Below are 22,107 nucleotides of genomic sequence, written 5' to 3' on the forward strand. Positions count from 1 at the left end.
AGACATAAAACTATGGATATAAAATTAAATGCTTTTGACGTAGGACTACGTCTAACCGGAAGATATAGGGGGTGAAATGGAAATCTAGGCACTGAACAAGTAGGAAAAAATGCAAGATTTGGAACGCTTATAACTCGAGAATTTCTCAATAGATCGCAAAGGTTTTTGCATCAATTGATAGGAAATATATCTACGCATCTATCATAACGAATAACATTTCATTTTTCTTGAGATAAATAATTGAATAATTGTGAAATATCAAGGATTGTCCAAATGCACTATGTGCACATTTTTGATTGGTCCATTTTGTGCTCCTCAAATCGTACCGACCAAAACGGGTAACCAGAGCAGCAGCGAAATAGAATGAAGCACGATTGGAAAGGAAAAAGAAAAAAATGAACGAAACATTGGTCGCAGTCTCACACATGCGTAATTCTCGAGCCAGCCAGTCAGCTTAAAAATCCCCGCTCCGCTGCCGTAACGATCATTCTCATTCAAACCGTACACCACATCGGTTCGCATCACAACACATCAACAAATCAACCCAAGCAGCCATGTCTGGACATGGTAAAGGAGGAAAAGTGAAGGGAAAGGCAAAATCCCGCTCAAACCGTGTTGATCTGGAGTTCCCCGCAAGGGTAGCTAGGCCGAGCGCGTTAGTACCAGTGCACCAGTCCACCTAGCCGGCGATATATAGTTTCGACCGCCGAAGTGAACGAGTTAGCTGGCAAAGCTGCTCGCGACGATAAGAAAACCCGCATTCGGAACAGAACACATTCGGTTCGGTGGACATCAAGACAACAGGCAGTTGCAGCGAGTGGCGAATGGCAAACGCAATCGCAAAACGGCATCAGGTAGCAGAAGAAAAAAGTTTGTTCTTTATACAAACTGCTTTGGTGGCAAATCCAGAACAAGGCGGCATCGAGGGCGTTCGAAATGGTTTTTTTCAAAACCACGAGTACTAAGTTTCCTAAATTGGAACCATTCCATAAAACAAGGCGCTTTTCAGGGCCATTAAACCTTCCAAAAAAGAGTTTAGGAAATACAGTTCAATGCTTTCTAAAACAATATCCAAAATAATAATAAAACACAAATTGATTTTTTCATAATTTGTTTGCCAGGATATGATGAGTATGTGAATTTGGCAGTTGTTCTGAGCTTATTGATTTTCACCAATTCTTAAATTGCTTCTAGATTGAAAGTACAGTAATTTACACTTATCTCTACATTTAGCTAATTGGACGGACCTGTAATGCGACATATTTATTTGGACATTTTTGTAAACATAGAGTTCGGGGTCCAAATTATGACCCCACATTGAAAGTTGACACTGTACCACTGTCATCGCAAATGTTCAATTACAGGTTAAAATTACCTCCAATCCGATACTGAGTGGTGGTAATGCGACTTGCTATTGAATGTAATTTACTGTAAAATATGTCACAAGCTGGATGGGAAGAAATTTTCCAACTGTGAAAGCTGTGGCGAGTGGCAAATGCAATCGCTAAACAGAAAGGTTTAGCCGAACAAGATGGGGATATCGAGTGATAACAAAACAATAAACTCTTTAGATTGAAGATAATTTTGTGAACCTGAAAAGGACCCTTTTTAGCCTGCATGTGAACGAGCGAACAAATCGTAATGAATGTATTTTATTGCCATCTCTCCCTTTTAACGCTCATTCGTTCGTCTCGTTGGACTCGCCTCTTTGGCTGAGTCTGCCGATTTGTCTCTATCCTGTGAGTGTGTACCGCTAGAGTATAAAACACGCGGACCCCAAAAATTATCTTATTTTCTTTCAAACCGTAAACCCGTGTGGTTGTATGGCATCGGCATCGTGGACGTAACAAAGGAGCAAAGTTAAGGGAAAGGCAAAGTCTCACTCGAACCGTGCAGGTCTCCAGTTCCCTGTTGGTCGCATTCTCTGATTGCTCCGCAAGGGTAACTAGGCCGAACGGATTGGTGCCGGAGCACCAGTATACCTAACAGCGATTATAGAGTTTCGGCCGTCGGAGTGCTCGAGTTGGCTTGCAAAGCTGCTCACGACAATCAGAAAACCCGCATCAAGAACAGAGCAGCTTCGGATCGGCGCTCATCAAGGCAACAATTAGTTTCAGTGAGTGGCAAAGTGTTTCTCCGGCACGTCGCATTAAATGTAATTTACTGAACAATATGTCACAAGCTGGATGGAAAGAAATTTTCCAACTGTGAAAGCTGTGGCGAGTGGCAAACGCAATAGCTAAACAGGAAGGTTTAACCGAACAAGATGGGAATATCGAGTGATAACAAAAACATAACACCAAAGGTTCTTTTCAGAACCATCAACATATTCATAAAGAGTAAACAGTAAACTAATCCATTTTTCAGGTAGATAGGTAGGTATTCACGTAGGAGAAGAAAATAAAACAATATATTTAAAATATATATTTAACAAAAGCTGTCCCCTTTGTATAGTCCTACGTCACTCCGGTTATGTCCCCGACATTACCCACCCGTCTTTTTGTTTTCCCAAAAATCGACATTAACTTTTCGGACAACCCAATATGAGCTATCCTGATTTTTCCCGATTTTAATTTTCATTCTTCCTGATTTTTGTCAAATTATAGTTGGCAACCCCTGTTACAGCGACAGAACGAACGGAATAGCAGACACGAGAATATCGAAAACGAACAGTCTCCCCGGCTCACTACGGTCCGGCACGACAAATTAGACGAATTCGACGAAGCACCGATTGTTACTGTATCCGTGTTGACGGCATTGAGCTTTGTATTACGAAATGGGGTAGTAGGCATGACAATATGGGTTTGCAGAAGAAATGAACATATGAACAAAATAAAAATAAAAATTATGAATGAAAATTAGTACCAAATCAAATTAGTACTCTATGTAAATGAAAATCACTTTTGCTTGCAAATAATGAAAAAATATTATACAAAAATTGTGCCTAAAGATAATTTTATATAATAATGGTAAGTTTTGGTGGAAATATGTGAAAATTCATAGAAAATAGTTTAAATTAAGGTCAGAAAAACGTACTTCTAGTAGGTAAATAACGCCAGGAAAAAAATTTCATACAAATTTTAGCAATTTAAAACTGCCTTAAGGCCGACTAATCTGATAGAGAATAGTTGGCCTCATACAAACTAATGTCGTATCCAGATGTCGACACCATTCCGCCGTCAACGCGAATAGTGTTACTTTATGGATTCATGCTCTGTCGCTTGTATAAGAGTGTAGCGCGCTCACAGAAACTGTCGATTCGATTTCATACCGACTATTATGAAAATGCAGTACTTTTGGGATGCCTGGTCCGGCGGAATCATTGGACCGTACTTCTTCCGTGATGATCAAGACCGGAACGTTACTGTGAATGGGAATCGCTACCGCTCAATGATAACCGAATATTCTTGGCCCAAATTTGATTATATGGACTTGGACAATATGTGGTTTCAACAAGGCGGTGCCACAAGCCAGACAGCGAATTTAACAATCGATTTATTGAAAGCCAAGTTTGATGAGAGTGTTATCTCACGAAATGGCACAGTCAATTGGCTGCCTCGGTCGTGCGATTTGACGTCGTTAGACTATTTCCTGTGGGGCTACGTCAAGTCTATGTTCTATGCCAACAAGCCAGCGACGAGTGATGAACTTCGTACGAATATCGAACGTAAAATTGCAGCAGTATCGGCCAATTTATGCTTGAAGTTCAGCGTCTGAAACTCAGCGTGACCTGTTTTCTGATTTGGCACCCTTAATGGAAGACGTAGTTCTAAAATTACTAAAATTACCCGGGCAGCGTAATGATCCAGGCAAACGAATGCCGTCCGACGCTCGCTAAAGCTTGGTCGGACCTTGCTGAAGGATCGTATTCTATGTTTCAAACTAACCGGGCAATCAGTGGAACACAGGTTTGCGTGCGAAAGACCGCCGCTTCCGACGGCGGGTCGGCGGTCGAATCGGATGGCGTCATCTTGGCGACTTGGGCCGCCTCGATTCCTTATCCTCGTTAAATTGGGGTTTCGCCCCCATTACATTGACCTCAGAAAAAAATTCGAAACCCCGAAAACGAAAAACTCAATTTATAATAGAAGTTACTCTTTTATTCTGTGAGGCATTTCTACTCATGATGTTTTCCCGCGCCACAATATTTCTTGAGACATTAGACTTTTGTTGAACTGGTCTTGCTGTTGTAGTTGTTTTCTGGAGCGATTTATTCCGGTCACGGTTTCGTAGATAATATCATAAATTCCACATTATTCTTGCTTGAATGCTCGTTTTTCTGCTTGTTCATTTCCCTTTATACTGCAATGGCCAGGAATACTGTACAGTTTTATCGAACTTATCTGACTTAGTTATCGCGAAAGTCCATTCCCAGACACTTTTTTGAAGGTCTTAATGCAATATTCTAGTCTAGAAATTTGAAAATAATAAAAAAAAATTCTTCATATTTCTGAAGTTTAGGGATTCAAGAATATGCACTAGAAAATACTTTTTCGAAAATCTCATTATTTAGAAAGTTTTATCCATTTTAGTGATGCGGTATACGGCCATAACAATTAACTTCAAACGCGTTTTTTCTCGAAACTAGTTTTTTTCAGACTAGCGTACACGATATCTCAAGTTCTACTGAACCGATTTATGTCGAATTTATATGAATACAATCTGAAAGTATCCCTCTTTCGCATGAACCTTAGCCATGGCCAATGAAAAGTTAGATGCCGGCATGTTCTTCATGTTCTTCTGACCACGAAAATTATTGGAGTGGATCCTTTGTTTGAGGTCCTTTGGGTTGCAGACGTTGGGAGGGTTGGCGTTCTTCGATACAATGTATATCTTCAAACAGGTCATCTCCTCCAGTGATGTCTCTTCGTACAATGTACCGAGGCTAGTTCCGGCCAAAAAACCATATTCTTTTTTGCGTGATACTTCATGATGAAGGCGGCAACTTCCGACAGGCACTTCTCATTGTATATCTTCCCGTTCACCGCAAACACCGAAGGAAGAACTAGAAATGGGCAAAGCAGATCACTTTGATGAACGGTTCAGTCACTAACACTTCATCTAAGTTAATCAGTTCTTTTGAACCGTTCTTTCTCTCTTTGGTTCAGCGATTAAATTGTTAGCTGGAACCCTACATCAATAGACAGCTAATCATTGATATCGTTGGATTGGATAGTGTACGTATGGGATTTATATTTTTTGAAATTTAGTGGGAAAAGATAAGGTGCTTCTTATTTAAAAGTCGCAAACTGTATGTAAAAATATGTTTATCGGCCGACAAAAGTATATGTAATAATTTGATGCGCACAAAATGTGTGCAATTTTTCATATTTTCTGTTTGGACAACACACAGGTTCCATGTAAGATCATATTTAATTCATAGAAAAAAATTAGCAGCGATTTTTACTAACAATCAATCATACAAACAATCACGATAACACGTACACGCAATAGGACTTTTTTCTAAACTTGCCCTCATTATGAGATTTTATGTTACCTAATTCATGCATCGCCCCAGCTTCCCCCAGATATTTTTCTGATAATCAGGAAGTATATGAATATTACACGAAATTGAAAGAATACATGAAATTGAAAATATATAGCTTTGCCTTCAAAACTACGAAAATCTAGAAAGAATTGACGAATTTACGCAAAGCTGAATCAGCTCATGCGACACCTACATTAGAGCTCAGAACTACAAAAGTGAGGGTGTTTGTTTATTTTACGCACTGAAAAGCGCGATTCGGTCGTAATTATTAATTTTATTTTTATTTAGATTCATTTCAGCCACTAAATGTCGTCAGTATATGGTTAGAAAATTATTGTTTTGTATATTGCCGATGATTTCAATACGCGATTTGACCAAAGTCATAGATAATCTTCGAAAATTTTAAGTTTGATGATGCATATCGGTTATTGATACTATGGTTAATTGCGATGAAATCGATATCATATCAAATTGGCTGATATCATTGATTATGTAGAGGCCGATACGAGAAGGATTTGCAGTATTTTTAGCGCAAAATACCCTATTCATCGTTTACTTAGTTGAAAAAAAATTAAAGTTACAATACTTATAACAAGCCATTCCTCGTAATGTACATAGCACATTGTAAAATTATGATTTTCTAACCTTTTCAGCGTGGAAAGAATACATAAAACCGGGTAATTTGAAGATAAATTCTGATTTTTCTAGAAAATTTGAACGAATTTCATACCAAAAAAAAACAAAACATCCTCATTTTACTCGTTGCGTCATCTGGTTGTAAATCCAACGTAAATTCGTCAATAGTGGGTTGGACATTTTCCTCTCGCTGATCGTCAGGTATTAGTGCGTTATGGCGGGTTTACATTAGGGAGAACTATAGCTATAGATGGATTTATTCACGTGAAAATAGGTGTAAACGGGTGAGAATAAATATGATATACTTATTCGAGGTATATATAACTTGAATAAATTCAGCATATGTAAACTCTTGTGAATTTCTCACTGGTGAGAAATCACTAAAGTTGGATGCAGTTCTACTTTAGGTGAATAAATTCACCGAAAATATGAATATATTCATTATAGAAGTTCACGCTAGTGTAAACGGTTGATGCGATTTCTATAAATCTCATCATATTTCTTCACATGAATATATCACTAGTCTAAACCCACCCTTACAAAAGTTTTTACCCATCTGTGTTTTGCTTCGAACCTGTATCAGATTCTTTCCACAGCGTGTAGAGGGCCTCAATTAGTGATTAAACCTGAAATCATTGAGAAAGTCCGGAAATGAGCAGGGTTGGCGTGGAAATTTTATCACAAGTTCTAGAAAATCGTAAGGGTAACTCCTATTCCAAGGTATCCGTGGCGAGTGATGAATAGCCGAGGGGATTTAAAAGAAACTCTTTCGCCAGCGGAGTCTGTGGGGGCCAGGGCTCCCTCCACAGTATTTAGGCCTTACTGCGACTCGGTGGGGCCACAGTGAACCGTTATTTCCCTAGCGACTAGACCCAAACACCGAACTCGCACTTGAAATTGGAATCTTGGGACCACAATATAAGAGAAACAGACTTGAAAATCGTATGTAGAAGGATAATGTCATCTCTGAGTGGCCTACCTAGAATATTTGTGTATAAATTATGATCTTTTATTAATTTAAATATAATAACAGTTTTACATAGATATAGCGGTCTTTCTGTCTAAAAACAGTGGAAAAAGAAATGCTTTTCGTGAAGGTCGAATTCTTACTCTGCAAAGGAGAATCCTATGCGTAATCCAAATGGCGGCGATAATACACAATGGAAGCTAATAGTAATACTAAAATTTTGATGGAATTTTCGATGAACTGTTATCCCTAAACTACAAGTGCCCTCTTATTGATGAAGACAAAACTGAAAACATAGTTAAATCGGTTAAGTAACAATATGTGTGTTTCCTTTAGAATAGATACAGCATGATTTCGAGATGCGCAGTTTCCGTGATTAATTCCAAAGAAATAGACGACCATCCACTTTTATGATATTTATACTGTGTGCAAACCTTGATATCACGCAATACCGTAAATATGAAAAAAGAAGATGATGATTCTATTATTCCACTTGTTATTTTGTGTATAAAATCGGGCACAAGTTTTTGAATTGTAAATGCCTAAAGTGGGTTCATTCAATATGGTAGTAAAAATATGGTGGATTAACAGCACATCGTGCGGCGTCTGAAATTTAACCACTCATCACCATCCTAACGAATTCCTCGTAGTTAACGTTGCCTTGCGAATCTTCTTGGTTCTGGAGAAGTTGTTCAACCTATGAACATAGGAAAGGATAGTAATTGATAGCTGATAATAATTAGAGAATTAGAATTTTTATACAATTTAGGAAGAACTAAACATTCTTAACTCAATTGTATATCGTTTTATAAGTTTGCGGTTGGATATGATAATGGCAAAATAGTCTCACAGTGCTATAACAGAATCTCACCTCATCATCCGCCAACTTCTCTCCCAGCGTGGTGAGCAAATGTCGCAATTCAGCCGACGAAATGAATCCGCTCGCATCTTTATCGAAGTGGCGCAGCCCCTCGATGAAATCGTCCGCCGTATCCGCGGTACGCTGTTTGGAAATGGCCTGATAGATTGGCAGGAAAACCTCAAACGAAACGCGCTCGTCCGGTTTCAACTGCATGGTGAACTTCTTCACGTCCGACTCGGTCGGATTCTGGCCGAGGGCCCGCAGACACTCGCCGATCTGTTGCTGCTGAATTTTTCCATCGCCACGATTGTCGAATAGGTTGAACGCCTCCTGGAATTCTATGTGAAAGAGCCGAAATTAAAGAATGATTATTGCGGTTTGCTAATTCTGAGCAATCTCGATCATCTCTAAAAATCATCTTCGGGTAACAGTTTTTTCTTAAATTCATACTGAAATGCCCAAAAGAATCAAAGGCCATCATATTTTCCCTTCTCAACAGTCTTGAGGCTTGTTCTAGAAAGTATGTATCTTCGAATCTCATCAATCAATATAATATTTCAAACAATCCAATCAACTCGGATTCTATTAGTTACGACGTTAATAAGGTAAATACAGGAAGGCGCATACATAAGTCACACAACCGATTCGCACATAAAAATCGTATAAAAAATGTCTCACGATACAAAATCTTTATTCTCGAATAAAAAACGATACAAAGTCGACAACTGAACCGCTTAGGAACCAACACGCTCGATAGTTGCAGCGCGGTCATTTTTTTTCTTTAGAGAGCGTTGCGTGACTTATGCGCCACCCTGTATACAAAAAATGAAACACATCCACATCACAACAATTTTGCGAAACAGTGTGTAGAAAATTTTCGTTTTTGTACACTTCCCATCAAGTAATATGAACCAAAATCTAATCGATTACTCACAAAATATTAAATTTTCATCTTTCGTCGCAATGTATAATACAAAAACGTCGGAAAACTCAAGCTAGTGCTCTGAAGATTAAATTTTCGTTTTTCAATTTTCTGCAATGGTTTTGCTTGTATTCGTGAAAGCATCGTTATTTTTTCGACACTGATGCCAGACAACATCAACGAACCAGCTATAAAAACCAGTCAATAAAATGTTATTCCTGAGTCATAGCGCTTCATGTCATGAAAACCAATAAAATAAAATTGGGTTTATATGATTACAATTATTATTTTTACGTTTAATGGGTCTATAATTTAAGTTTTAGCAACTTTAACATTGGTTAAGAAAATTGTATTTCCGAGCTCGGAACACTGCCACTGCTCTCTACTGTTGAAAATAGTAAACGGAAAAATATTACATTCAATCAAAATGCCTCGGCAAACGAAGAGAAGGGTTATAACTCTCCAACGTGAATATGTGAAAACAATACAATCAACGAAGGGAAATATTAAGGAATTATCAACATCAAGTTACTGTGCGGAAAAACTTGTTAATACCAAACGACCCCCAATTTGCATTTTTTATAAATTTGCTCATGTTACGCTTGCGTATGATCAGAATTTTACTTCATATGCTAATACAGCTATATATATATATTTATATTGGGTTGGGGAAAAAGAAATGTCGTATATTGTCAATATATGGCAACACTGTTGTACTTATCGCATCGGGTCATACTATACGGCTATTTAAAGACGACAATATGTGCTACAAGTGTCGATTTGACAGTGTTGTGATTGTCCTTTCCAGTCTCAAGTTATAGCGCGTCAAAGATGGAGTCCACCAAGCAAGAAATTCGCCATATTTTACGTTTTTACTACCTGCGAGGTAAAACTGCAACGAAGGCGGCCGAAAGAAATCGTGTAGTTTATGGACCCGATACTGTAACGATTCGCACAACACAGCTTTGGTTTGATCGATTTCGTTCTGGTGTAGTAGACCGGCATGTGAGCACTCGCTCGATTGGCCAGGAACTGGGTATAGACCATAAAACCGCTTGGAACCATTTGCAGAAGATTGGATTCCAAATAAGCTGGATGTACGGGTTTACGCAAAAAAAATCTTTTAAACCGAATTAACGCCTGCGATGCACTGTGACTGGAAAGCTACTGTCATTGCTGAAACGGAACAAACTCGACCCATTTTTGAAGAAGATGGTGACTGGTGATGAAAAGTGGATCACGTACGACAACCTAAAGCAAAAAAATCGTGGTCGAAGCGCGGTGAGCCGGCCCAAACCATCGCCAAGCCCGGATTGAAGACCAGGAAGGTTTTGCTGTGTTTGGTGGGATTGGAAGGGAACCATCCACTATGAGCTGGTCAACTATGGCCAGACCCTCAACTCGGTTCTCTACTGTGAGCAGCTTGACCGTTTGAAGCAGGCGATTGACCAGAAGCGGCCAGAAATGATCAATAGGAATGGTGTTGTTTTCCACCAGGACAACGCTCGGCCTCACACATCTTTGATGACCCGCCAGAAGCTACGGGAGCTCGGATGGGATGTCCTATTGCACCCACCGTATAGTCCGGACCTGGCTCCAAGTGATTATCATCTCTTCCGGTCCATGCAAAACGCACTTGGTGATACTAAGTTGCCATACAAATGAAACTCAAATTTCTACATTACTCGAGAATTAATCAAGCAAATGCAACCAAATTAGGCATCTGGAGGTTTTGGAGTGCAATAAATGAATCTATGTTGGTTAGATACCCCTCCCCCTTCTCTTAGAAGGGGCTGTCATGCAAATGAAACACCAATTTTTTCATTACTCGAGAATTAATCAAGCAAACGAAACCAAATTTAGCATGTGAAGGTTTTAGGGTGCAATGAATGTTTTTACTGTAGTTAGATACTCCTCCCCCTTTTCTTAGGGTAGGCTGTTATACAAATGAAAAACAAATTTCTGCATGACTTGAAAACTAATCAAGCAAATGGAGCCAAATTTGACATGTGAAGATTTTAGGGGGCACGAAACGTTTCTATGGTGAATATACACTCCTCCCCCCTCTCTAAGGGGAGAAGAGGTGAGGGGTCTGTCTTTGTTCTATCATATTTTCTGTATCAAACATTTATTCCATGTAACGGAGAAACATGTTATTTGCAAGTGGTTGAAAAATCTTGAACGAGAATTGTGTCTGAAAATAATCCGATATTATAATGATGAGTTTTGGTACAAATACTAGGATTTTTTTTAGTAAAAGGTAAATTCAACGGGGTCGGTTAGAAGATCAATCGATGAACAGTTCTACGATTGTACTCATGAACTTGCGCTAAGTAAGAAAACGTGAATGTTTGAAGGTATTGATATGGGTTCGTCTACCTTCATCTCAAATGTACACAAGTTTATTGAGAAATGGAATACATCAGCAATTCCATGAACAAGGAGTCTACCGATAAAAGTTGCTTTGCCCAAATCTCGTAAATTCATTCTTTTTCGAAAAATTTTAGACGTGTATTATTTTTTTTTCGTGCTTAGGATACACAATCCTGAATTCTCAACTTTCTTTGCGACTTTGCCGGATATATTCATTTTAGAAAATACGTTATTGTTACATTGCTAGACCGATTTCCGATCTCGGTTATTGAAATATATTTCAAACTTTGAATTTTTGAATATTGCTATTCAGAAAGAATATATTTGCTGTGTTATATCAAATGGTCCCAGGGTCTAGGTCTTTTTAGTCTCGACACCTCAAAAACCATGAAACAAAATTTTTCAAAGTTTTCGCTTTTTTTGTCGAATAGACGTTTGGGACGCAGTTCACAATTCTTCCTAGGAAGTTCACTCAAATGCCTTCCATTTGTTGAAAATATATCTACTAGGCGGTTAAAAAGTTAATTTTTTTACGAGTACAATCGTCCAAATATGCATGAAAGTGGTAAAAATTATATATTTAAAAAACTAAAATACAAGTGTTCCTGAAATATTGATTTCGGCATACTAAAAATTATATCGACAACCAGGATCGTTCTCTTTCCTCTCGATACATAGAAAACAAGAAAAAAAACTATGTTTTAAAACATTTGCCTAAAAGTAGGCATTTAGAGTGCAATCCAGGATTTTTTTAGGAAGTGCACTAAAAAAATAGTTGCTGGTAAAAAAATACCTATCAGTTCAGTGCTTAAAAATTTTCGAAAATGTCGGCAAAATCGAAAAAGCTGAATTTCTAGTCTACTATTAGGTGTACCGGTAAGTTTCTTCGGTTTTACAACAGATGGTGTAACTTGATTATTATTTCAGTGAATCAAATTTCCAGTCATTCGTTGGAAAGCTAATGTCATTGCGCGTCTTTTTCAGTATATGCCAAAAAGTTGAAGCATCAACAACATAGTTTTTTACCACTTCGAATATGTCGAATTTCGTACCAACGAGAGTGTTTTTGCGGGGAGTGTTACTTCATTACTTCAATATGAAGAAAAAAGCTGCGGAAAGTTATCGCATTTTAGTGGAAGTTTATGGTGACCAAGCTCCAACTGAACGAACGTGTCAGACGTGGTTCGCACGGTTTGAAAGTGGTAATTTTGACTTGTAAGACGAAGAACGTTCCGGACCGCCAAAAAAGTTTGAAGATGAAGAATTGGGGGCTTTAATCGATCAAGATCTGTCACAAACGCAACAAGAACTTGCAGATACACTTGGGGTAACTCAGCAAACCATATCCGATCGTTTAAAAGCAATTGGAATGATCCGAAAGATAGGACATTGGGTGCCGTATGAATTGAAGCCACGAGACATCGAACGCCGTTTTTTTCACTTCCGAACAACCGCTTCAATGGCATAAAAGAAAGGGTTTTTTTTGTATCGAATCGTTACTGTCGATGAAAAGTGGATCCATTACTACAATACTAAACGTCGGGAAACGTATGGATACCCCGGCCATGCTACAGCATCGACGGCCTCGCGGAATGTTCACGGCCAGAAGGTTAGGCAGTCTATTTGGTGGGACCAGCTGAGTGTGGTGTACTATGAGCTGCTAAAACCGAATGAAACCATTACGGAGGACCTCTACCGACGACAATTGATGCGTTTGATCCGTGCACTGAAGGAAAAACGGCCACAATACGAGCAAAGACACGATAAAGTTATTTTGCATCACGACAATGCTCGGCCGAATGTCGCGAAACCGTTCAAAACTGTAACCTTTTTCAAAGCTTACAAGCTGAGATCAATCGATTGGTGAATTTTGATACCAATGAAAAATAAAATATTGTATTTAAATATGAACAACCGCGCAATAAATGATTGAATTATATAAAATAAATTAAATAAACGAGAAACAGAAACGAATTTCGCAAATCAAATTAAAATAGAAATTCTGGCAACTCACTATGAGTTTCGTTATCACGCAATCACGCCCCGGCCAAGAGGATATCAAGGCGCCTAGAAGTATATCCTAAGGTTAGGCCGTTTCGTCACTAAGTTGATTAGGGGAGCGGTATATGAAAACAGTACGGAAGGAAGCAGAAGGGGAATTATTTGCTTGTAGCGTGAAAGAGACAGACTGATCCCGAGCGAGCCTGGGCACAAGCGTATTGTGTTTTGTTTACAAACAAAACACAGTAGACTTCCAAGATGGCTGAATAGTGGTTTTAGCAAGTTGGCCCACCTTAGGACATACTTCTAGGCGCCTTGGAGGATATTATCGCGAGTCAAGATATGTTGCAAATTTAGCTGTCATTGCCATTGCTCGGTAAGCTCAAGGCAGATCTAAGGAACAAGGTGCGCTCATTCACTATCCATATTTAACTTGAAATAATCGTCAAATTCGCGAAAATTTAAAGAACGCAGTTTTGCAATCCAAAAATTTGAATGGAGATTGTGCAGCTATTCGATTGTTCAAAACACGTAGTCCTGACGCTTACTTAACCATTTGGCTATATATTTTCAAATATTCCACAACACACAACATTCACAAAAACTCACCATTATAATATAGAACACAATTTCAGTTTGATAATATTTCACAATTTGTGAGAAAACGTTATTCTCTAAAACATAAAATACATATTCGATACAGAAAAGTAAATTTCCATTTATTATTTTTTATTTTAGAAGTGTGTTAGTTTAACCCTGAAAATTCATTACTTATTTCGTTTCCCAAATGGAAAAAAAAACGCTTGCAGCGTAATAGGTAATGAATGTAATGAATATAGTGATAAATATGCAATGAAGTATCAACATAGTTCACAAATTGTGCTTAATTGTCTTTTTTTAATTCCATTTGTTTATTTTAGGCTCATTTGCATTTTAGCTGTAACAGAGCCGAATTTGAATTATGTACATGTCACATGTTTGTCATATCTATAAACAGAACATTACACAGTTGCCATTTTTCGGGTATTCGTTCTATATCATTGCATATGGTATATGGTATGGCGTAAGAGTATGCATTCTGTTCTTCCATTGTCCAGTTAGACCGGACAGCGGAGATGGTTGATATGATCATTGTTGAGTTATTAAAAGAACAACCTGATGTTTCTTGCAGAGCAGAGCAGTTGTATGGATGAATCGATCTTATTTCGACCGTGGATCGATCTCCATCGCTGATGATTGTTGCGTGGAGACAGTTATTCTGTAACAACACAAAGATGGTCAATAAGGGCCCTGAGTTTGGAACTCACGATCGATCGCTTACTAAGCGAACGCGCAACCAATGTGGCTACGAGGACCCCTCTTAATCGTCTTGATTTTGTGAAGTTTTTAGATTGGTTTTTGTTTGTTCAAAAAGTTATTTGTTCGCAAGGTTCTTCCAAAATATATATTTTATTAAGGCACATGTGGCGTTAGCCTGACGGGGCCGGGAGTCCAATATTTTGACAATTTTTGTCTTACAACTATGTTAGTAATATGTAACCGATTACTCGCGGTTGGCTCGAGGTTGGTATTACAAGTGTTCTCATAATTGGTATGTTGCAGTCTTCGATGCTCTGTACGTGTGCCCGACACGGGATACTTCCTATTGGGATGCAGCTGACCATTAATCAGCAATGCCCCCCTAGTCTGTACCCCATATCTAGCGTGGTGCGTCTTTCTCGACTCGAGGAATCCAGGATAGAATGGTCACTAGCCGGCGCAATCATCAGCTCGTGTAGAGTTGTCATGAGCGGTACAACCTTTGGCTCTTGTTGAATGATCAGTGGACTGCACAACCTTCGGCCCGTGCATCTGTAAAGAGTGCGTGTATGTATTGCCGCGACTAAGTAAAAGTTTATCGATCGGATAGGAGGGATATGAAATGGGAACGCAACGAAGGAAACATCATTAAATGACCCTGTTCGCAAGGTTGCTGAATATATATTTTTTATTAAATGTCAGTGTCATTACCGTCGCTAGAAAAACCCAGTTTGGAATCAATCAAGAGTATTGCGAGGATGAAATCATTCAGCAACTCAAGGAAAAGTTTCGAAAAACTCATGACAATAATGTGAAGTATCGTATTCTCACTACTTTGCCTAAATGGAGGCGATCTGGCTTAGTGGTAACATCCATCCCTCTCACGCTAAAGGTCACGAGTTCAATTCTCACTCCCGACATTCTTCCAAAAATGGAAGTAAAAGTGACGAACCAGCCAAATGAGTTGAAAATCACTATAATACAGATAAAAAAAACCTTGCCTAAAAGCTGGTCAGCCTATAAAATAATGAAGGAATTCGATGTTTCTCAACATATGGCAGAAAGGGCCAAAATACTACAGGAGGACAAGGGCATAATGACGGGCATAATGACAACACCGATAAAAAGGCTAAGTAGTGCATCTTTGACAGAAGAAACTCTACCACTCGTGCGTGATATCTATACCAGTGACAAAATAAGTCGAGCGTGTCCAGGAAAACGAGACTAAGTTATTTAAAAAAATGTTGATAGCAAGGTATATATACAACGAAGATTGGTGTTATGTAATGCGTATGCGTATGTGTTTATCACCAAAATATCAAACTAATTTTCATAACTCTCTATGATAGAAATGCACTTCCAGCTGATGTAAAATCATACCAAGACATATTGTTAAAAACTCTTTGCACCAACCCCACAGAACAGTGTTGGTTAAAAACATGTAAACATTGCCCAGGTACTGAGCATTTGGACTCAGAAATGGTTACTATTCTGACCGATAGGAATGTGGAATCCTTACAATTTAAACAATGGCGTCAAGCTGACCGTTGCATCATGGATTTAGTGGAATTGGAAACTCAAGAATTCATAGACATGTTTCTGGATAAATTATCTGATTTATCACCACATCATTTCATAGCTGAACAACAAGGGAGATATTCTAAATATGTGAAAACTAACTGACGGAAGATTTGTGATTTTTCTGAAAATTTTTCATTTGTTGCACAAGACGCTGTACAAGGTTTTTATTGGGCAAACGCACAGTGCACTGTTTACACATTTGCTATTTATTATTTTTTATTCAAGACGAGAACCGTGGCTGACAGTATCACTCTTCGCAGTATTGAAATTTCATACACGGACCTTCTCGCTGAAAGCCACAGGACATACATGTATAGAGTACAACAAAATCCGGCGTCTTTCTGGAAATATATAAGGTCACTGAGAGGGAATACGAGGATTCCACCCAATATGAATTCAACGGAACAATTTCTAGTCCGTCTAGCGAAGCGGCCCTTTTATTCGCATACTTCTTCCAAAGCGTATTCAGCACAGTGGCACCCGAGTTGTATCCAGAATGCTTTCAGCATATCCCAATGGTCCGTTTTCAAGTCATTCCTCATTCAATCTCCACTCAATCTTCCCTGCGATGTTAAGTGGATCGGAAATACGTATCCTACTGAACAAAAAAAAGAGAGAGAGGTTGACAAAGAAGTGGGAAAGGGAGAAAAAGTTTCGAGGAAAGAAAGAGAGGAGTTCGGAAAAGAAAGATCGGAAACGAGAGCACTTTGGTGGGGACCGCGAGATCCGTGAGTGGTGAAAACACGAAACGCGCGCGGAAAATTGAATAAAAAACAACGTGGTGGAAAAAAGCGAGAATCCGTTTCCGTGTGACGTGCGAGTGTGCGAGTAGTGGGAAATGTTACCCGAGCGAATGATGAAAGAGTTTCCCGCTCGAGGAATCCTGACGGAATTTCAGGACGCAGTGCAAGTTCCCCCGAATTCCCCACAACGTGTTGGATCCGCAACCTCCGGTTTTGGCAGTTCCTATCATTGTGCCGTTAGTGATAGATACCAAAAAAAAAGAAAAAGATCTATAAACCCGAAATGTCGTCCTTCCCCCCTTTGAGTTTCCTTATTGTGGGTAGGATCGCCCCTATACAAAAAAACGCGCAGAGAAGAGGGTGTTTGAGACCCGTGAACAGTCTGCCCTGCAGGTCTCTAGCCGGACCTCTGTTGGTAACAGCCTTCCTCGGCGTTAGTGGCTTGTCGCGGTCTGGGGACGTTCGTTACACGATTTTAAATCGAAGACGAGGACAATAAATTAATAAATAAATAAATAAATTAGAAGGATGATCATACTTCAGATTTAAAGTTTACCAGTTCAATGCAATCGCAGAGTCTTCCAAGCATAACCACGTAGCAATTCGTTTATTCATTGTAGATTGTGTTAATTTTATCAAAAGGAAGTTGCCTGACCTTAAGAAAGTTCACTTTTTCTCAGTTGGACCAGGTAGTCAGTACAAAAATAAGATGACAGTCTTTAATTTGTGCCAAATGTAAAAAGAGTTTGGTATAGATACGGCGTGGAACTTTTTCGCCACATGCCATGGGAAAGGTCAATGTGACGCTTTAGGAAGAGTTTTGAAGCGGAATGATGCTAAAGCAAGTTTACAGGGTCATCACATTACAACTGCAAAAGAACTTTAAGCATGGTCAATTTCCAAAACAGATTCGAAAATGCTCTATGGTTTTTTTTCGGACACAAGTTATAAAGCAATGGAAAGAAAACTTAAAACCCGTTATAATCATGTGTAGCAAATTTCCGGAACTCTGTTAAATCATAGTTTTAGACCGGAAAATGAAAATTATATTATCGTAAAACGATTCTCGTTCTCGGAAAAAGAACATTCTGTGAAACTGTAAAAGTAGCTTTAAGCTTGCTTTACACCTAGAAGAAAAAATAAGAAAAATATAACGGATGAATTTTAGTTTCTACATTTCTTGCCTTTACCTGAGATATCTTTACCTGATACATATTTTTCATTGTCCTTAATCTCTACCGATAACTATACCTATTCCTATTTTCTACCCATTAAGCTACCTGCACAAAAAAAACATTTTAACTTTAAAAAATCACAACTCAAAAACTAATAAAAGGCCTCTCTGATTTTCGTATATGTCATGTGAAAAAAAATTCAGCTTTCGAGAAAAAATATAAAAAATATAGCGCCCTTGGTCCCGAAACCATGTAAGTTATAAATAATAAATACAATAAATAATTACGAAATAATTACGGTAAACTTTGAAAAATCATAACTTAAAAACAAAAAAAAAACCGCCTCTCTGGTTTCGAGATATAAAACAAATATAAAATAATATAGCGCCTTTGGTCCCGAGACGATGAAAACTATAAAAAACAAATACAATCATTAATAAAGAAACCAAAATCAAAATGTTGTGCAACTCTGGCTTTTAAAAAAAAGATCAACTAATTGGCTTTAATTTGGTATGTCGATCATTTAAATCGGAGCAGTAATTCAAAAGTTATGATGTAGCGTTGCCTGAACGGTTTTGGCTTTCTTTCATACCACTAAAACTCGACCAATCCTGTTAGCGTGCAACTAGTGATCCCCGATAATCGTTCGATTAATCGATTAATCGAATACTTCCTACAGAAATCGATTATTAATCGAACGAATACTGCACAACCAATAATCGAAGCGAACGAATAATTTACGTCGATTAATCGATCCAAACTCAGAGAGAAAAAACGTACGGCCGCTGCAGTTTTATCCTGAAAACAAATCATTATCTTTGACGCTCCCCTAAGTTCGTAAACAAAGCTCAATGCCGTCAACGTGATTTGAGCTTCGTTTACGCCTTTGGGGGTGAGTAAAAGATAATTGATTTTCAGGCGGAATGAACACTTTTTTGATTCCATATGGCTTTCTAGCAAATGAGAAATATTAATCTAACTAATTATTTCTCTCATTGTGGCGATTAATCGATTAATCGATTATTTGGGCCGATTAATCGTATCGAATAACAAACTGCTGAAAACTATTCGATTAGCTGATGAACGATTAATTTCAAAAATCGGGGATCACTACGTGCAACTCTCGACTCTCTTATTTTTCCGAAATTAATTCTACAAGCTAATTCTATATCTATATAAATATATATATATATATATATATATATATATATATATATATATATATATATATATATATATATATATATATATATATATATATATATATATATATATATATATATATATATATTAGGCGATTTGCTAAGGGGGTCCAAATTCCGTCCATTTCCCCTTCTGTCGATCATCCATGAGACAAGCACAAGATCTTACCGTCTAACCGAGCATTCAGAAATTAACTAACGGATAAAAAATCTTACCTTCGACGGAAGTGAAGCTGTTTTTCTTTGGTGGTTCATACATGTACATAGCGCCCAACTGTGCAATCTCTCCCCTATTAGATAATGCAGTCACACAATAACAAACAGATCACAAAATGTCACTAACGGTTGAAAACTGGACGCAGCAAAACGTAAACAGATCCGAACAACAGACACAGTTATGTGCACTTCAACTGGAGCGGTGAACAGATGTAAAATAATCCACTTTATTCCTCGATTGATGCACCAACCATGAATCGAGCAGAGTACGGACGATTTCCGCGGGAAACTGTCTATCACAAGATCACATGTAATGTAATAGAGCCACGAAATCCAATCGTTTAGCTTACACTCTAGCGGATATCGTAAATTATTGAAGGTCGTCCGGAGTTTACGACAGTGACGTAGAACCGATGCTTTTATTTTCACACCGTGCGTATAATACCGTTCGCACAGTGTTATTGTTTGAATGTCCAGCCGTTCTGCGAGTGACCAAGTGAAGGGTTCATACGCGTGCGTGCACCTTCAACGTACAATCGTTACTGAACCTGTACAAATTCAGCACAACTGTCGCAGCACTCGATCTCTCGATCTGCGTTACCCAAGAGAAGATAATTTCATTAAATTATATTCGGATGTTTTGTGTGCTGCAATCGATGCAGCTACCGAGGTCACCGTATAATTTCAGCGGATCAAGTTTTTATCTAACCTGTCCTGTTAGGTTCAACGTATCCTACGGTGAAACTTATTGGAATATACCATAAATACAAAAGGTGTGCATTGCGGTTGTGAAAAAAAGTTGCTGTACGTAGTGTAAGGTGGTCAACAATTGGTCCCATACGGTACTGAACAGAAAGCACTTGGACAGCTGGCATTATAACCAAAAAAGGGGTGAACAGGACAGGTTGCAAGAGCGCAAACATTCTCGTGTATATAATTGCATGGTTTCCAACACTTCGGTGGTACTGCCAAGTACCACAACCACACCATGGAAGTTTCTCTTCCAATGCTAATGATCAGATCACTTTTGGAACTCGTCTTATCCTTGCTCCAGGGGTTTATGACCAAAACATTCGAAACTATGACTGAGATCATAAAAATCAAAAGCATTACAATTGAAGTCAGTTGAAAGAATAAGTTCTAACGCGGGAATAAACAATGGTTTGGCAGATAATTCGTCTGAAAAGTTTCAAGTAAACCTAGTTAATTACGGATAATTACGAAGAAAAAATGGACAACTACATTGTTGCAATAAACTTGCGTGTACTCAAAAATAAACCAGAGGTGTGGCAGGGACGCTCGAGTACACCGACACCAAGTGAAAACACAATGTTGCAAAACTTATAAATACCATAAAATGGATGTTGATCTGACATTCAATATAAATGAAGTGTGTCTTCAACAGTATACTGATAGAACAATAATCGGTTTAGTTTCTTGTAGAAAAGGTCAAACTACTCGAGACTGATTTCGTTCCTTACAAAAAGCGATATAACATTATCATTATCGACATTATCTAATAGGCTTCCATGGATGAGTGGCAGGGTCAGTTGATAACTCAATATAATAAAGGGTGTGTCACATCAAATTGCATCACGGAAAAAAACGCTGTAGAAATTTAATTTTTAGGAATTATATCTTCAGCTTCCGCTTATAATCAGATAAGAGTGTATAGATCACGTTGGCCATGCTTCACTGTCAATTTTTCGTAAATTTGGAAAAATGTCGTCGAACGAAAAAGAACGTCGTGAATTAATCCACTACGCACTCATTTCGAGAATCCGGAGTTGTCACATCGGGACATCGGTAAGATGCTGGGAATCGTCCAATCCACGGTCAGCAGAGTACTAAAACGATACTTCGGGAACCTAACCATCGACCGGAAGGTGAAGAACGGCAAAAATGGATGCTCCGTCAGTGAAAAAGATCACAAGCGCGTAGTTAAGCAGTTTAGACGTGATCCGAGAAGTTCGATCCGGGATGTCGTCAATAAGCTGAATTTGTCAAGTTCATTCGTCCAGTGGACCAAGCAGCGGGAGGGCCTGCGTACATACAAGGTTCAGAAGGCTCCTAACCGCGACGAAAGGCAAAACATGGTGGGGAAGACGCGAGCCCGGAAGCTGTACACCGAAATGCTGACGAAGCCGCATTGCCTGGTAATGGACGACGAAACCTACGTCAAAGCGGACTTTCGTCAGCTGCCGGGCCTGTTGTTCTTCTCCGCAGAGGACAAATTCAGCGTTCCGGAAGAGATTCGCAAGCAGAAACTATCCAAGTTTGCCAAAAAGTACATGGTGTGGCAAGCGATCTGCTCTTGCGGAAAGCGGAGCGCCCCCTTCGTGAAAAAAATAATTTTATTTGGCACAGTAAATGGGCAGGTTTACCTTAAGGAGTGCCTACAGAAGCGCTTACCACCACTATTGAAGCAGCACGAGGGCCCGACCATCTTCTGGTCGGATCTCGCTTCGTGCCACTATTCAAAGGACGTGTTGGAGTGGTACGAAGCCAACGGGGTCACCTTCGTGCCAAAGGAAATGAACCCGCCCAACGCGCCGGAGCTTCGCCCAATAGAGAAATATTGGGCGATTATGAAGCAGGCCCTCCGGAAGAACCCAAAAGTTGTCAAATCGGAGGCGGACTTC

General features: G+C 38.9%; 1 protein-coding gene across 2 annotated transcripts in view; it reads right to left on the minus strand.

The window, feature by feature from the left end:
• Positions 1-7,111: 7,111 nt before the first annotated feature.
• LOC129780554 (myosin-2 essential light chain) overlaps positions 7,112-22,107 on the minus strand; it is a 28,310-nt gene continuing 13,314 nt past the window's right edge. Inside the window, exons 1-3 of one of the 2 annotated variants that reach the window (XM_055788935.1) lie at positions 19,466-20,004; positions 7,963-8,291; positions 7,112-7,788 (exon numbers count right to left, since the gene is read on the minus strand). In XM_055788935.1, the coding sequence (XP_055644910.1) occupies positions 7,705-7,788; positions 7,963-8,291; positions 19,466-19,514 (462 nt within the window). In that variant the 5' untranslated portion in view covers positions 19,515-20,004 and the 3' untranslated portion in view covers positions 7,112-7,704. Of the gene's footprint in view, positions 7,789-7,962; positions 8,292-19,465; positions 20,005-22,107 lie in introns of those variants that run through there. The other variant, XM_055788936.1, reaches the window with a different exon arrangement.

The sequence above is a fragment of the Toxorhynchites rutilus genome, chromosome 3 (genome assembly GCF_029784135.1).
Source record: "Toxorhynchites rutilus septentrionalis strain SRP chromosome 3, ASM2978413v1, whole genome shotgun sequence".
In the NCBI taxonomy this organism is placed as follows: Eukaryota; Metazoa; Arthropoda; class Insecta; order Diptera; family Culicidae; genus Toxorhynchites; species Toxorhynchites rutilus.